This window comes from Thunnus thynnus, chromosome 12 (assembly GCF_963924715.1).
Source record: "Thunnus thynnus chromosome 12, fThuThy2.1, whole genome shotgun sequence".
Taxonomy (NCBI): Eukaryota; Metazoa; Chordata; class Actinopteri; order Scombriformes; family Scombridae; genus Thunnus; species Thunnus thynnus.
In genome coordinates this window covers 12,621,880-12,639,471 of record NC_089528.1, presented here as the reverse complement: position 1 = coordinate 12,639,471, position 17,592 = coordinate 12,621,880, and the positions used below count along the sequence as shown (strand labels likewise).

The following is a 17,592-nucleotide window of genomic DNA, read 5'->3' as shown; positions in this document are numbered from 1 at the left end:
CTATGCAGATAAGCAAACATTCATGCAATGATTTTCCATTCTCCCGTTCATTCTCAGGCCTTTAATGTGGTTTTCCACAAGGCGGTGGAGATGGCGGAGGCCTGCGAGGACGTGAAGAGCAGAGTGAACACGCTCATAGACTGTGTTACCTACTCCACCTTCAACTATATCAGCAGGGGATTATTTGAGAGAGACAAGCTCACCTTTACCGCACAGCTAGCCTTCCAGGTGTGTGTGTGTGTGTATGTGTCTGTGAAGGAGAGAGTGTATTTTGTCCCTAACAATGTTCTCCCTCTCCTCAGTTGCTCTTGATGAGTAAGGAGATAGATGTGCGAGAGCTAGACTTCCTGCTACGCTTTAACATTGACCACAGCTACGTCAGCCCCCTCGACTTTCTTTCCAACTCAGCATGGAGTGCCATCAAGGTGCACATGGACACACACACATATACACACTCATGCACTTCCACTTGGGATTTTTTTTTCTCTGACAGCAGTAAATGATACTCTCAATCACTGCATGCTGTGCCTTGTCTTTGCTCAGGTGATGAGTTTCACTGATGAGTTTCGTGGTCTGGACCGGGACATTGAAGGCTCTCCTAAACGCTGGAAGAAGATGGTAGAGTCAGAGTGTCCAGAGAAGGAGAAGTTTCCTCAGGAGTGGAAGGGGAAAAGCTCCCTGCAGAAACTGATCATGATGAGAGCTCTGAGACCTGACCGCATGACCTATGCTGTTAGGTAAGGAACTTTTTTCCTTATTGTGTTGCTTTTATGTATTAATTCTTCCCTAAATGTCTATTTTTACATCATTGTCTTCTGAAACAAATGCATGAAGTACTTGCAAAATTTGAAAGTAAAAAATCTGACTGAATTAGTCGCCCCTGCTTTTCTGATTTTCACTGCCTGGGTCGGACATTCAGGTCCTTTGGGTTCTCCAGTTTTCTATCACATTTTTGTAAACCCTGTTTGTTTCCTGCTCTGTTTGCTGGTGTACTTCAGGAACTTTGTGGAGGAGAAGCTTGGTGTAAAATATACAGAGGGCCGGAAGACAGAGTTTGCAAAGTCCTTCAGAGAAAGTGGTCCAGCCTCTCCTGTGTTCTTCATCCTGTCCCCTGGAGTGGACCCACTTAAAGATGTGGAATCACTAGGTACTGCACACAAACCACCTGCAAACACATACAAACTGCATGCAGATACTCATATGTTTTTATTCATGCAAAGGGATGTTTTTGTGTTATTGAAATGTCCCAGTGTATGATTTTAAAAAGTTGTCCCATTGCTACATAATGCAGACAATAGTACTGAATGCAGGACAAGCTTAGGGAAGATTTAAGAAGTGAGATATAGTCAACTTTTTATATCAAGAAATATTAGAAGATATAAGCAGTTCTTAGTCAGAATATGATCCCATTAGTATTAGTTCAAGGTGAGTTTGTAGCCTGCATTGCAAATTAAAAAAGACAGAAAATCGAAACCTCTGTGTTCCCAGGAAGGAAGCTGGGTTTCACCATCGACTTTGGCAAGCTTCATAACGTGTCCCTGGGCCAGGGCCAGGAAGCTGTGGCTGAAGTTGCCATGGAAAAGGCTGCCAAGGAGGGACACTGGGTTATATTGCAGGTCTGGTTACATGAAAGATGGGTATACTCTGGATATTTAGATAGATAGAAAAAATGGTTTATAATAGGATCAAAACATTGGACTGAATGCTAATCCCTGCAATAGAAGATCTATTGCAGTTCACACAAGTAGTTATAATTTTAATCCATTTATAAACTAAATTTAAATATGAACGTTTGTCCAAGGAGATGTTTTATTGAAACTCTAAACACTCTGTTTATGTGCTTCAGTGTATGACCACTATATATCAATAACATTAAGTACCATATTTCACACTCATGTTCTGTACTATAATGGATCTTGTTTATGTGCTTCCATTCATCTCCCGTTAGAACATCCACCTGGTTGGTCGCTGGCTCGGTTCACTTGAAAAGCTCCTGGAGCGCTGCTGTGAAGGCAGTCATCCTGACTACAGAGTTTTTATGAGCGCTGAGCCGGCGCCAACACCTCAGGAACACATTATCCCACAGGTACATGCAGTACAGTAAGGTTATCACAGTGCATCATAGAATCAAACCCATATATATACATTTATATGTATATAAAGAAAGTAGGTCACCAGGTATCTTCCCTGTTGTAATGTTCACTAAAGTTCTTTAATTTTTTAAATAGTGGCAGTAAATACGATTTGAATCTTTTAATGTCACATGTTTTACTCAGGGCATTCTGGAAAATGCCATCAAGATCACCAATGAACCTCCTACAGGCATGCATGCCAATTTGCACGCTGCTCTGGATAACTTTGACCAGGTCAGTGTCTGCTTTGTACTGATAGTTCTATTTATTTATGCATGAATTAATTTATTTCTTGTTCCCTCTCTAGGACATCCTGGACACGTGTAGCCGTGAGCAGGAGTTTAAGACCATCCTGTTTTCTCTCTGTTACTTCCATGCTTGTGTGGCTCAGAGGAGGAAGTTCGGACCTCAGGGTTGGAACAGGAAGTATCCCTTCAACACCGGAGACCTGACCATATCAGTTAATGTCCTCTATAACTACCTGGAGGCTAATGCACAGGTGGGGTGTGTTGTTAGAGTTGTTGGTGGATGAGTTAGTGCATGATTGGGAGAGAGCCATGTGTGAGTGTGTGTCAGAGGTGACGTACAGTCGTTAGCAGTGTGCCACAGCATGTTGAGTAAGAGGATGAATGTAAATAACTGTGATTATTATAATGATTATGATGATGAAGGTGCCGTGGGAGGACTTGAGGTATCTGTTTGGGGAGATCATGTATGGAGGACACATCACTGATGACTGGGACAGAAGGCTCTGCAGAACATACCTGGAGGAATATATGCAGCCCAACCAGGTTTGTACATGTGTGTTCATGAGACAGAACAACAAAGAGAGAACATGTGAATGTAATTCTTTCCAGTTTGGTGAGTGTCTGTGCACACTCAGCACTCAGAGGACTAAGCATGAACTGGCTTCAGCTTACAGTATATGGTTGCCAGAGTGTTTTTGAGTGTGGGCTTGGGACATTTGGGTTTAGAATCAGTTCCAGTTAGCAGCAATTTGGCTAATTTTTGGCCAGAGACTGCCTATGCAAGCTTTAGTATACTGGCATGAGGGTCTGGCAACCAGTTGTGCCAGTCCCAGTCATTTTGGCCACATGGGTTGTAATAATCTAATATTTTGTACAGTGTTTGAAATCTAAAGCTACTTTTTTTCCCCCCACAGTTTGACCGGAAGCTTGCATTGGCTCCAGGATTTGTTGTTCCCTCCAACCTGGACTACCAGGTAACTAGAAATAGATTCTGTTTGAGGAAACATTTCATTGAAACAGGTGAATCTTCACAGTCAGACCAATGTTGAAGAACAATTAACTGGTGTACAGTTTTTATGAATAAATGACAATAGTAAATGGATATCATTAAGCATTTCTTTCCCCACATGTCCAGGGCTACCATGATTTTATAGATGAGATGCTGCCTCATGAGAGTCCGGTGCATTATGGGTTGCATCCCAATGCAGAAATAGAGTTCCTGACTGTGACGTCAGATAACCTTTTCCACACTCTGCTGGAGCTGCAGTCTCCTGATGCTGTGATGGGGGAGGGAGCCTCACAGACCCTGGAGGAGAAGGTAGCCACACCTACATGTTCAGTTATTTCTGACTTAAAAATGAATCTTGCAAACACATGAAGATAATGACCCACAAATTTACTTACACAAGCTCCTCTACCAATCAAATGTTTGAAATGTCTCTCACAATGGCAGCTGTTTTAAATGACTAATTTTTAGAGATTCTTAAACGGTAGAGAGGAGCTCATCACTAAATCTAATAACTGTAGGAAATGTCTTTCATATGCTTTTACTGATTACTGGATCCATCAACCCACAGGTGAAAACTATTTTAGATGAGGTGCTGGAGAAGCTACCAGAGGAGTACAATATGGCCGACATCACATCTAAGACAGCTGAGCGGTCCCCGTACATCCTGGTCTGCTTCCAAGAGTGTGAGCGCATGAACACACTCATCTCTGAGATACGGCGCTCACTCAAGGAGCTTGACCTGGGTCTCAAAGTATGCTTATACCTTTGTGTGTGTGTGTGTTTGCAGTGCAGCCCTCAACATCTCAACACTGTTTAATATACCTTGGTGTGACTACTGCACACAAATGAGACCATGGCTGTGAGACAATTGGCAGCTTACTAGCCTCTATGTCCCTTAAGAGTAGTGGCGTTTGTTGTTGTGTTCCTCAAAATTAAATATGCCATTCATGTAATTCCTGTATGCTCACATATCCCTTCATTTAGCAAAGATACTGAAACTATAAGCTCAGTGGAACAAAAGCCCTCTTCTTGTTTTGTCACAGTCTGCAAATGATTCATGATGTTAAATTGCTACATGTGGCACTTTGAGTGAGTGAAATCGTTGTGATAATATATTTTCTCTGTCAAAGGGTGAACTAGCGATTTCCTCTGAGATGGAGAAACTGCAGACAGCTTTGTTCTTTGACAACGTCCCTGATACCTGGACCAAGCTGGCCTACCCCTCCACCTACAGCCTGGCTATATGGTATGTTTGTGTCAGTATGTCTGAATGTGTGTAGTCTCTGTATATGAGGGACCAGCAGTGAATGCAGTTACTGTGTTATTATTCATCATGTAAAATAGTGGTGGGCTGTAATACAGTATTTTTATATATGAATATTCGATGCAGTCGTCTTGAGATGATATTTTGTGATACGATTCCAAGCAAACTAATAAAACAAATAAAGTGAGTTAATGAAGTAGAACCAAGTTCATTACACTGACTGATTTATGATTATGATCATTTTATTTTATGTGTAAATTCTAAATATAGTGATGCATATTGATACTGAAAAATATATTTTTTAATATTGTGATATTAACTTCACTTGTGTCCCCCAGCCCTGATGTAAGATACATACTAATGTTCCCATGTTTAGTGTCTTCCTCCGTCTTACCGTATGTTTGTGTGTGTATCTCAGGTATAATGATGTGTTACAACGTTGTAAAGAGCTGGACAGCTGGACTCAGGACCTGTCTCTGCCCAGTGTTGTCTGGCTGTCTGGACTTTTCAACCCACAGTCTTTCCTCACTGGTAACACACATTCTTGCATAACAGGTCTACATAAGCACACTTGTGTAAAAAATTTTTTTTCTTTTTCTCCCTTCTCTGTCTACTCATCATTAATCTTTTTGTCGTGTTCCTGCTTTCCAGCGGTGATGCAGTCTCTGGCGCGTAAGAACGAATGGCCCCTGGATAAAGTGAACCTGACAGTGGACGTGACCAAGAAATTTAAGGAAGAGTTCAACCAGCCTGCCAGGGAGGGAGCATATGTATATGGACTTTACATGGAAGGTAGTCAGACTAGTAACAGATGCTGCATTAGTTGATTTACCCTGAACTCAACCAGATGGTGAAAGGTTTAAAAAACTTAAAACATGGCGATTTACCCTCTCCTCCTCACCTGTGTCCATCCACAGGTGCGCGGTGGGACACTCAGGCCGGGGTGATCACAGAGGCCCGTCTGAAGGATTTGACCCCATCCATGCCTGTCATCTCTGTCCGAGCTGTGCCGAACGACCGCCATGAGACCAGGAATATCTACGAGTGTCCGCTCTACAAGACCAAGATCAGAGGACCCACATATGTGTGGACTTTCAACCTCAAAACCAGGGAGCGGCCTGCCAAGTGGGTCCTGGCAGGAGTGGCGCTGCTGCTCAGTGTGTGAGGGGGAGAGTTTAGGGGTCAAGATTTAGAGGTTGACAGAGTGATGGGGGGTGATATGCAACAAAGGTCCGCAGCCAGATTCAAACTGTGGACATTGCAATTATACAGTATGCGTCTTAACCAGTAGGCTACCTGGGCGTGCTGTGATTTTATTCTTGATCTTGAACAAGGTAGGTGTGTACCATTTGTTACCATGTGTTAAATATGTGGGTTCTCAGCTCTCATAACGTAATATATATATATATAAAGTGGAGGATGGAGGAACTCCAGTAGAGCAAAATCACAGGAATGTAAATCAGTTTCTTTTCTTTTTATTGAAAAAGGATAAAATATACAGAGAAAAAAATGCCAAAAAATTCACACACTAGATCACAGTTAGAACTGATAAAGTCAAAGCTCGTTTTGAACAAATCAAGTCTACAAACTACAAGATATAAGCAGGAGAAAAATATCAGACAGTGCTGCCTCATTAGAGCGGCATTCAAGTGTGTTATTTTGTAACACTTGTACCTCTTACAGTATGTTATGCAGCAGTTTTAATAGCACGTTAAATTACACAGGTGAAGTCATTCTGACATGACAAGACAACCTCCGATTGTCTTGTTGCTCCTTCCTACTTCACAGTACACAGTTTGTAATATTCATCGCTTCAATAAAAAAAAAGAATATTTTAACAAAAGAAATGTGTGTATAATCAGTTATTCTTCAACTGGAGATTCTAATGCACATACTGTAGCTCAGATACCGTATGCGAACAAGTCAATCTTTCTAGTTTGGCCTCTGTGTGTATTTCTATGTGTGTTTTCTGTGCGTCTGTGTGTGCTAATGTGTCGTCTAGTCACTGTCAGACCAATCGAGCTCCATCATGTCCATGGCTGCAGTAGCCATGTTGATTTTGGTTCCGTGTCGCACACTGCAGCTCTTCACAGAGTTCTGATTGGACGAAGCCCGCATGCTCACCTGTACCCCCTGCACCCCCGAGTGACCGATGACGCCTACTTCCCCTCTTATCTTTTGGCTCATGGCCTCACTGACGTCACCTCTGACTCCCTGGACTACAACTCCCACGTCACTCCTACGACCCCTGACCCCCACCTCACTCCTGACACCATGACCTACGACCTTCATGACCCCCATGTCCCCCATGTCCATGTCCATGTCACCTAGTCTGTCCATATCCCCCATCTCATCTATGTCTAAGGACAGCATGTCCCCCAAGCCCCCCAAACTCCCATGGAGACCCTTAAACATGGTCGGCAGCCTCCCTCCTTCCATCCCTCCCTCATCTAGCCTGTCCCCAACTTTTTCTATCTCCCATCCTCCCTCTTTCTCCCTCTCCCCTTCTGCATCGAACCCACCCGAATAGCCTCGGACTATGGTGGTCACCCTGCTCCTCTGCATCCCTCCTCGCTCCCTGTCTCCCTCCTCCCACGTCCTCTCCTCCCTCTCCACCACACCGCCCGGGAAGCTCCTGAGTGTCACCTGCACCCTCCCCCCCTCCATACTCCCACTTTCACTGTCTCTATCCCTCTGCCCCCAGCCTTTCTCCTCCAGTGTTCCCTCCTCTTCCTCGTCATCCTCTCCGAACCTCCCCTGCAACCCTCGGAGCATGGCGTGCAGCCTCCCACTGTCGAGGGAGCCCATCCCCCCTGCACTGCTCCCCCTCTCGGTGTCTCCGTTGCTGAGAGTGCGGAGAAGACAGCTGACGCCAGCACTGCTGACCCCTGCACTGTTGGAGTCCTGAGAGTGCGAGCGGAAGAAAGAGCCGGAGGAACCGATGGACATTGGTGTGAAGAACTGATGAGGTCAGAGACAGAAGGGCCAAGATTAGAATAAATCCTAAAAAGGTTTTATCTGTCTCAGCAGATTTTCTTAATTCTTTTACTTCTACTCACCGGTGAGCGCTCCATGAGTAGGGAGGTTGGACTGGGAGTCATGTTGGACCTCTCCATCAGCCTCTCCTCCCACAGTTTGAGCCTCCTCTCCCTCTCCTCCAGCTCCTTCTCCTTGGAGTAAAGCTCCCTCTCCAGCTTCCGAAGGCGTTCCAGAGTCGACTCAATTTCGCACCTGGAGTATTAGCACAAACAGTACGTACACAGACAGCATGTCAGTAATCTGTCGTGACTTTTTCCATGCAGATGTGGCCTAGTTTTAACAGCAACTTTACTGAAGCCAGCATGGAATAAATGACAGGTTCCATGTCAAAAAGCTATTTAGGAGGAGGAAATTGAAAGTTGCATCTTCCCCTGTGTGTATTTATTGGTTTGATCAGCCAGTATGTTTCCCTCATGTCTCATTCTGTTAGGTCTGTTAGTTGAGTTAACATCTTGTTTTGTTAGCCTTATTTTTCATGTTTTGTTGACCTCTTTTTTTAAGGGCTCTATAACTCTTCATTCAGTTGCCTTCATTTATTTGTTTTTGTTTAATCTTTTTTAAGAAAATAAACCCAATTTTTCCTTGTGCTTTGACTACAGTACATGTGCTGTTGAAAAATATGCTACCATACTGAATCAGACTCCTCTTTACTCCTTTGCTTTAGTGTTTGTGCACATAATTATGTGTTGTGAAGTTGCATTTATTTTTGTCAATTTTAGTTTATTTATTTGGAAAGAAACTCACAATCAAGGCAAAGCCATCTTTTCTTCATTGGAATTCTGCAAATGCAACAAGTACTGTGTCCCAATTCCATAATACATACTAATTCAATACTGAGTTCTCCTTGTTTTGTTTTGGGTTTTTTTAAAATGACAAATTTTGATTAATTCAGTTTTGAGGGGAAAAAATCTGACTGCAGTCTTGGAACGCCAGTACCAATTAAACATCACCAAAAGAAAGCAAAATGTTTTCCAAAGTATGTATTACATTTTTGTTGTTTTTTCATCCTTCTGGAGCTGTCTCACAATCTCAATTTGTTTTAATTTCCTTTGTGCAAAAGTACTGCACATCAACAACAAACGCAAATCAAGATTTTTTTAATATACAGTACATAACAACTTATGTATACTGAGCACACTACACACTAGGAATTAGGTCAGAGCTACTTATTACTACGCTGGCAACATTAAAAGGTGATATGTATCATGTTAAAAATAAATTCTTTTGTCCTATAGCAGACTATATGACATAACAGTCTGACACAGTTGGTTTACTATTTACCAAACTGCTCTTGCAAAAGACAAAAATGTAACTTATGCAAAAAGTTCTCTGTATATTATCAGTGTAAAATGTGTCCAGCTGCAGTACTGCCTTCTACCACAAGAGGTCACTGTGAATTTGTGAGTGACAGTACATGAAGCCGCATTCACAAACACAATCAACTCTCACAGTAACTAAATATAGACAGAGATCTGACGCACAGCCATACCTCCTCCTGTGTTCCTTCCATACCTCCCTATTCATTCATCCCGCCCCTTCACCTCCCTCACTGACTCTGCCCTCCCCCTTCTTCCCTCCCCTTTTCTTGTCCAAGTTTTTCCACCCATACCCAAAACTTCACTCAGAATTGATTGCCTTGCTGTACTCATGTTAAATATGCATAGAATCTCGCACCTTCTCTCCTCTGCTCCATCCCCCACCTCTCTTTCTCTCTCTCTCTTTCTCTCTCTCTCCCTTGTCTCACCCCTGTCATCTGTCCACCCTTGTTTCCCACTATCCTCTCCGTTTCTCTCTTGCTCAGTGTTTTTGATTTCACATGCACCCAATACATTTCTGTTCCTCCCTGAGCTTCTCTTCTTCAGCTCGTATTTGATTTCTCCCTTCACCTCTCCCCAACCCCCCCTCCTACACTCACCCCTCTGTCTTTCTCCCCTTAGTGGAGCGAGGGCAGAGTGGAGGAGTAGAGGAATCTCTTCCATGGACACTTTCCAGAGAGCTTATTATAGACTGAAGTAGAGTACAGGGTCACACATTCAGCTTCTCTCCTGAGCTTTAGAGTCCACAGAGCTGTGTATATGTGTGTGTGTGTGTGTGCTGGCACGTGTGTGACTATGCATATTGAGTTTTATATGGAGTACAGTGAACCATAGACTCTATATTTGTCATTCTGACAAGAGCCCAAGACCTTTACTATATACACTTAGAAAATGACGGAAAACACTTCCTGCTCGGAACTGCAGATTTACTCAGTGTTTTCATATGAATTTGGGCTGTGTGTGTGTGTTTGTGCGTGTACCTCCACTGGTCCTTGTTATGTAGAAAGGAGTTGCACTGGTCCGGTAGCCTGCTGTCGTTGGCCATGGTCTCCAGGGTTACCAGCACCTGCTTAAACTGTGGACGCTCCTGTAAGCACATGTGTGTACACAAGATAAAATAACCACCAGTTACATCTCACAAGTAAACAAGTGAGCTGCGAGAAATATTTAAACAAATAAATATTTGTATCACTGGTGCCATTAGTTTACCTTTGGGTCTGCTTGCCAACATTTCCTCATAAGCTCTGCAAAACTTGCTGGACAGCTGGTGGGGATGGTCAGCCTCTAGATACCGAGATACACACAAACACACACAGAGGACTTCACTTTTTGTCAGAAAAGTCATAGCGTGTTTTTTCAAATAATTTAAACCTACTGACAACAAGAAAAAATGAAAATATGCCTGTAAATCTTAAATGTTTCTCTACAGCATTAAATATTCTATCAGAATATTTTACTAGATAATTAATTAGAAGTGCAACAACTGGTCAATTGATCGATCAGTCAATGGACAAAATTAATTGGCAACTAATTTGATAATTGATAAATTATCAAAATTGGAAAAAAATACATTTGATAGATGCTGCTGTTTCTTGTCTTAACATTATTGTCAAATGAATTTTTGGGGCTTTTTATCATTTGATGACCTCACTGTGCGCTCTCGGAAACTGATTGGAATTATCTGCAGGCTTCTGATCAACAAAGTTGATGTCAAAATATAACAATGTTTAAAAAGAGTTTATAGCCATGCTAGCATTTCTGTGAAGCTGTACAGAAGCAATTTGACAAAACATCAGCAGTCTGACATGCTGATGTTTAATAAGTATAATGTTTACTGTGTTCAATGTCATTAGTTTTGTAAGTAACTAAGACATTGGTCAAATCAATGTCCAACCAATGACCAAAATAATTGGCTTATGACAAATCAAAATTTGTCCTGATGATGATGCTAGATTAAAAGTTAAGAGATCACTGAAGTTATTCATCCTGAGGAGAACATGTATGTATGAAATTTCATAAACATCTATCCAACAGTTGTCAAAACATTTTTACTGTGAGCCAAAAATGTCAAGCTGCTGGTGACGCTAGAGGAAAAATCGGGGGATCACCAAAGTCATTAGGATTCATCCTCTGGGGAACATGAATGTCTATATAACAGTTGTTGTTCAGAGTTTAACACTCAAAACCTCAGCTAATCTGCTTCAACAGGATGTGTGGTGTGGTTTGATCAGATTTTAATCGACAATGGCCCGGAAAAATACACAAACAACCCTGCAGCTGCCATCTCTGATTCTGAATCAAGTATTGCTAAATCCTGATGGTGCTCAGACATATAAAACATCACCTTTTTCCAACTGAGTCCTTGCACAGGGAAATAAAGGAAATGCAACAACTTAAAACCTAGCAATAGGCTATTCAAGAAAAAAATTTACATTATGAGACATTTGGTTTTAACTGATTAATTTTTTTAACATTTAAAGTTTTATAACAAAATACAGACCAATACATTCTTAATTACTCAATCATTTGAACTTAAAATGTATATTCTGGTTTATCTGTTTATGATGTAAATGGGGTCCATGTTTGCCTTTCTGTAACATGTAGCAACAACACAGAGCCACACCATGCCACTGAGATAATGTCCCTCCATAAAAAAGATCTCATGGCATCACCAAAGGTCTGAATCAGCCCAGACAGCTCCATAGTACAGTGCAGTAAATGGAAACAGTTTTCTCTGGGGATTAATCCTAAAATATCACAGACTGAGTGGAGAGAGGGCATGTAAGAGGGTCAGGAAGAGAGGTATAGCAATGGAGGGGAAAATCAGAGGGAGACTGGGAAAGGGAAAGAGAGAGAGAGAGAGAGAGAGTTATTTAGGGAGAGTATTTGGAGATTAGCCAACAGCTACGCAGGATTCATGTTCTCTGAGTTGTTTGTTGGCCCCCTGTGTGTGTGTGTGTTTGAGAGTGCGTGCGGCTGTTGAGGGGGATTCAGGCACGTCAATAACCGAAACACATACACAGTATAACCATCATCCCCCACCTCCCATAAACCTCCTGAATCAACCCTCCTATCACTGCAATCTTTCTTCTTTACCCCGCTCTCTCTCTCTCTCTGTCTCTCTCGTAAAGGCTTTAGGCTTGGGGTGGGGGGTTGTCTGGCCGAGCTCCACTGCCTTACAAGAGCAGAGAACTGACATCAGGCCTAAAAATACCCAGCCTCAGCCTCACCAGCTCACAGTGGAAACCATGAGAGCATCGCATTGTTCCTCCAGCCTTCTCAAACTCTGGTGGTGCTACATGCTTACAGTGTGTTCAGAGAGGTGTGCGCACGCGTGTGTGTGTGTGGGGGGGGTGTGTGTGTGTGTGTACCTCTTGTTTTTCCACCACCAGCCACGCAACCTGCAACCCTTCAAAACCTTTGAAAGGAACTTCCCGAGTCAGCATCTCCCACAGCACCTGGACACAGAACAGACTGTGTTGGTTCATTGAGACAGACATAAATACTTTGATGTATGATATTCAGGGTCTGTTTTTATATGGATTTTTCTGGAATGAATGTGAGGATGTTTTAACAGATTGAAAGCATGAAATTAAATTAAAGAAAATACACAGTACAGTAGGGCTGAGTTTTGTTGGAAAATTTAGATACCAGAGTTTCAGCACTGATACCAAAACTCTTCATTTGATGCTTTACTTTTTCCTTTCTAATAATGTAAGAATAGAAGCCAAACTTCTCTTAAATGTTGTCTAAATAAAGCAGTCATACAAGAACTTTACCTTAATAAAATAAATTGGCACAATTATGGCATAAAATCAGAAACTGTCTGAAGGACTACAAATGTGAGCAAGCATTTGATGCCTGCTTTCGGTAAATAACAATTTTTGATATTACATCAGTTTTTAAAAAGTACCAGTATTTAGGTTTTATTAGTGGCCTTACAAAACAAATATTTATACAATAGAGCCAACTCACCACACCGTAGGAGTAGGTGTCACAAGTCTCAGAGACAGGCAGGCTCTGAATGACTTCAGGAGCCATCCAGGGAAAAGTGCCCACCACTGTCATATGGGTGGTATGGGACAAGAACTTGGAAGCCCCAAAGTCACAAATCTGGAATCCCAACAGAAAAGGAGAGAAAAGTGAAGAAACTCAACCATAACCTGTGTGCCTGAACTGAATGATCAATGCCAGTATGTGGTTTTCCATACAAGACGTACAAACCTTCAGCACTTTGTCAGCAGTCATGACCACTGTGAACGAGAGAACCAATCAAAGGTGTGTAACAATAAGTGGTAAAAAACTGTAGCTAGCAGACAAACAGTGCAGAGAGGCCATGTTTCCATGTACATATGTACTGTAAGTACAGTAAGCATACGGTTTGAAGAATAGATTAGATTGTGGTTTAGATCAGTTACCGTTCCGTGACTTGAGGTCTCTGTGAATGACTTTGACTGGAGCTTCTCCATGGAGGTAATGCATCCCTGTAAGGAAAATAAGGGTCAATAACAGCAAAAAAACTACAACTTTTTTGTTTTATGTTTAAAACAGCTGCTGGTTTTAGGACTTGATGTTAACTTGTTTCAGGCTCAATTTCATTTTTACAGAAATTTACTGGATGAACTAGAGTGAAACCTGAGAAATCTTTAATCCAAATCACTATAAATGACAAAAGGTAGAATATAGAGGACTAGCATCCTTAAAAGATTAAATCATTATTAAACTTATCTGAATTTGATACTGAGCTGACAGGACTGACTTTCATTCAGTTATCTTGTATTATACATTCTATTTATTTGTTGTTTAATTTTTTAATTATTTAGCATGTTGGGGTTGGTCTGGACTGCAATTGAAGGCATCAAGAGCACTAAAAGCTATAATCTGTGGAACATGATGACCTCTGTACAAAGAATCTAAAGATATGTTTTCAGATTTTTATTGTTTTACTTTCTTAGAAAGATTTTATCTCATCTATGTCCACATTGAAAGTTTATAATAAAGTAGATATCAGAGTGATTCAACATTGACACATTTTATTATTATCATATTTTATTTAGGTGTACCTTTGGCTATCTGTATGGCCCATGTCATGATCTGCTCCATGTCCATCTCCTCACTCTGCTCACTGGAAAGGTACTCATATAGAGACCCTCCACTAGCATATTCTGTAACACACACACACACAAACAGGCCATGGTCATTATAATAGAACAAAGTAAAAAACAATATGATCTGTACTAATACACAGCTCGACATACAAAAAAAGCACAAAAATGTCCATTTTGAGACTTATCCTTACAATCTTCATAACCTGCCTCCTGAAAGAATAAAGTCTCACGTTTATAATGTTGTTACAGCAGGTATCACTCTACCTGTTTAAAGTCTGTTTCACATGACTGACAACATTTTAACAAGTGATTATAAACATTATAAACAAGTGAAATCAATTAACCCTATCCCATTTTTTTTACTTGTCTGGACATTTGCAGTGCAGTTTTATTCTGCATCAATTTATTACATATGTTTTGAGAAAGATGACACTCACCACACAGACCAATTCAGAGAGAAACCAGCTCAAATCAGTTGAAACCCTTTCTAATCCCCTGACTGTCTAAATCAGATTATTTGAGAACTTTTAACCTTTCCTATTTATTTCTTGGAATGTCAGAGATTTTCAAGAGACTATTGAAAGAAAGAAGATACTGACTAGCCAAAGGAGCGTTTTGGGTAGAACAAGGAAAATCTGTCCCTAAAATTGCTCTTACCCTTTGCAAATTGCCACCAACTACAGTGCACACCAAAATCCACCTCCTGAACAGTTCTTTATGCCTACTGTGCTTTTTTTAAATTTTTACTAAGTGCTGGACTCGATTAGACTCAGCTGCAGTGAGAATTGTTACAAGACAAGTCTGTAGTGGTGTGTCGGTGCTTTATCTTAACCATATGACCCCATCCAGGATTACAACCATGTCCAAACATGCTGGTCTCAGTTACAAATGTCCTGCCAGGAAACAGCAAGAAGCAGCTCTCAGAGTATACACCAATACTTCAAAACACACACACAAACACTGGTACGATAATCGGAGCATGTGCTAACGTGTCTGTAAGTTTATGATCCAGCACACACTAGTAGAGCTCATATACAGACACATATAGTTTTATATGAGAGGGCAATCTGCCCAGACTCTGATCCCTTCATGCCTCATTTAAACCCATGACCTGACCTTAACCTGATGTTACTTATAGCCACTAAACTTTAACCCCAAAGAAAATAGTACATAATTCATAATTTGTAGAGCACTTTTTCAAAAGATAAGCCTTATCTGAATGAAGTTGGGGATTAAACTTTATGTTCTCGTGAGGACATCTGACAGGATACATGAATCTTACAAACACACACACACACGTGGGTTCTGACCTGTGACAATGCCATAGTTGGGAGATTCCAGCACGGCTCCATAAAACTGAATGATGTTCTTATGACTCAGGACACTGAGAATCTCAGCCTGGACAAGGAGACGAGCCAAGAGACAGAGAGAGAAACACAGGGATATGAACAACTTTAATAACAGTTTACAATGCGACACTAGCAAAGAAACATGACCTTTGAGATAATTAAGTGTAAATAATTCTTGATGTGCTGTAACTGTAAAAGCTTTTGAATTGTTATTTAATTTTAAAGTTATTTCTGATAGCGTCTCTAGGATGCCTGACCTGAGGTCTCCAAACAAAGACCTTCCACACCACTGTGACAAACATGCCATTAATCTAAACTGACATACAGGTCATACCCTCTCTGCATATGTGGAATATGTAACTGTTGCCAAGCAACATAATAACTAACCATTAATTTGAAAAAAAAATCACACAAAAAATGCAATTTATTATAATACTTCTCAGTAAATAGTTGTTCTTCACAACAGCAATTTACCTTTCACTTTTATTCCCATTATTTCCTCCATGTGTGAGATATTAGTGTGTACACAACTTCAGTTTGTGTGCATGTATTTGCACAAGTGGTTTTACGTGTGTGAATGTGATGTTGGTGCAAAGATTTAAGATGAATCTCTTCTCAAACTGCTCCATTTTCCATTAAGGGTTGCAGAAATAAAAAAGATTTACGTGACTGTCTTAGAAAGACCACTACACTGCAGTTCTCCCATGATCCATCAATTTGTATTTACACATGAAATGTACACCCACTTTTCATGCATGTCTGCCAGCCCACCCGCCCACCCGCCCGCCCTGCATGTGTTTGTGTATGGGTGTGAGAAAGTGAGTGTGAGAGAAATAAGTCAAACAACAAATCAGATTCTGTCTCCTCTGCAGTTTTAACGTACAGTAGTTAACCCATGTTTCACACAGTGAGTTTTATCCTTAAATTCAGTACTTTTATTCCGTACTTTTGACTTGTCTTTGCATTTGTTTGTGCATGCTTTACATTACATTGTTTAAATCTGCTTCCACAACAATAACGCCATGCCCCCACTCACCCACAGGTCACCCTAACTTCTAACAGTTTCCTGACACTGAGTTGTGAACCTCTACCACTCTAGTATTAATAACATGGAAGGAAATTATGTTTGGATTACCGTTGGCGTCACACTCATGGAGAGCCACCCTGCCTGAAATGCAATGCATAAAGCCAAAATGACCACACACCTCGTCCTAACATACAATGGGAGGAACAGGGGAGTGCTGGCATAAATAACTCCTCCATCCACAAAAGAGTGGGAGGAGGTAGGGGGACGAGGAGAGGTATGTTTAAGATAAACACATGTTCAACAGGGGAGGAGAATCTGGGACATTAGTGGAAACTGATTTGTGTTGAAGTGTGGAGCAGTAACATGCCACAGAGGAGAATCCTTAAACGATAACAATGTTGGATCTTATTATTATGCTCGTGCACGCCTCTGAAATCTAGGTCTTCTGCAGCAGTGTGTATCTGTGTGCATATGTGTGTGTGTGTATGTGTGTCTCCTCCCTACCTCTTTGTCAATCTTCAAAAGCTTTTTCACAGCCACTTCCTTGTCCTGGGATATCCAGAGGGCTCTGTAGACGCTCCCAAAGCTGCCTCCTCCACAGTTCTCATAGAAGAGCAGGTCCTCATGCTTTATCTGCACAAACGACGAGCCGGGGGACGACATGGCATACTGACTCACACGCACACAAACACACACACAACACAACACACACACACACTCACTCTCCCCAAAAGCGTGCACGCTCAACCGCCGCCGCTGCCCCGAAAGTATTCAGTCACCGATGAGCACAGAGCAAGTGAAGGATAAGAAATAAAGAGAGGCGGAGTAGTTTCCTCTACAGGGTCAGAGTGGATGTTGTCAGTCAGCAGAACAGATTGTCAGGGAGAAGAAACCAGAAAGTGCTGGAAAGAGAGAGAGAAGTTTGCTCGCTGTGAGTCAGTAAAAGTCAGCTGAAGGCATAGCCCTGCTGTCACTACTCGAGAAGGTATTACATTGCCTGATAGTGGTCATCCAGTGGAACTACAACACAAGGCAGACACACACATGCACAGAGCGCAAAGATGAAGGGGAGGTGAGTGTCTGAGTGTGTGAGTCTGAGT

The 17,592-nt window shown here is 41.6% G+C and overlaps 2 protein-coding genes across 3 annotated transcripts in view; one reads left to right on the top strand and one right to left on the bottom strand.

The window, feature by feature from the left end:
• dnah9l (dynein, axonemal, heavy polypeptide 9 like) overlaps positions 1-6,001 on the top strand; it is a 37,923-nt gene extending 31,922 nt beyond the window's left edge. For both annotated transcript variants that reach the window (XM_067605543.1, XM_067605542.1), the window contains 16 exons: positions 58-228; positions 303-425; positions 544-737; positions 999-1,147; positions 1,489-1,616; positions 1,949-2,086; positions 2,277-2,366; positions 2,440-2,631; positions 2,804-2,923; positions 3,295-3,354; positions 3,516-3,698; positions 3,958-4,140; positions 4,520-4,635; positions 5,072-5,184; positions 5,305-5,445; positions 5,571-6,001. In XM_067605543.1, coding sequence (XP_067461644.1) covers positions 58-228; positions 303-425; positions 544-737; positions 999-1,147; positions 1,489-1,616; positions 1,949-2,086; positions 2,277-2,366; positions 2,440-2,631; positions 2,804-2,923; positions 3,295-3,354; positions 3,516-3,698; positions 3,958-4,140; positions 4,520-4,635; positions 5,072-5,184; positions 5,305-5,445; positions 5,571-5,818 — 2,349 coding nt within the window. In that variant the 3' untranslated portion in view covers positions 5,819-6,001. The remainder of the gene's footprint in view (positions 1-57; positions 229-302; positions 426-543; positions 738-998; positions 1,148-1,488; positions 1,617-1,948; positions 2,087-2,276; positions 2,367-2,439; positions 2,632-2,803; positions 2,924-3,294; positions 3,355-3,515; positions 3,699-3,957; positions 4,141-4,519; positions 4,636-5,071; positions 5,185-5,304; positions 5,446-5,570) is intronic.
• Positions 6,002-6,112: 111 nt separating this feature from the next.
• Positions 6,113-17,592, bottom strand: LOC137194032 (mitogen-activated protein kinase kinase kinase 20-like). Its single transcript, XM_067605553.1, has 11 exons — positions 16,997-17,592; positions 15,427-15,514; positions 14,072-14,173; positions 13,427-13,492; positions 13,233-13,261; positions 12,984-13,121; positions 12,380-12,466; positions 10,218-10,292; positions 9,989-10,095; positions 7,713-7,884; positions 6,113-7,614 (listed from the first exon to the last, which is right to left on the bottom strand). Exons 1-11 carry the CDS (start codon positions 17,153-17,155, stop codon positions 6,652-6,654), a joined length of 1,986 nt encoding a protein of 661 aa, XP_067461654.1. The 5' UTR covers positions 17,156-17,592; the 3' UTR covers positions 6,113-6,651.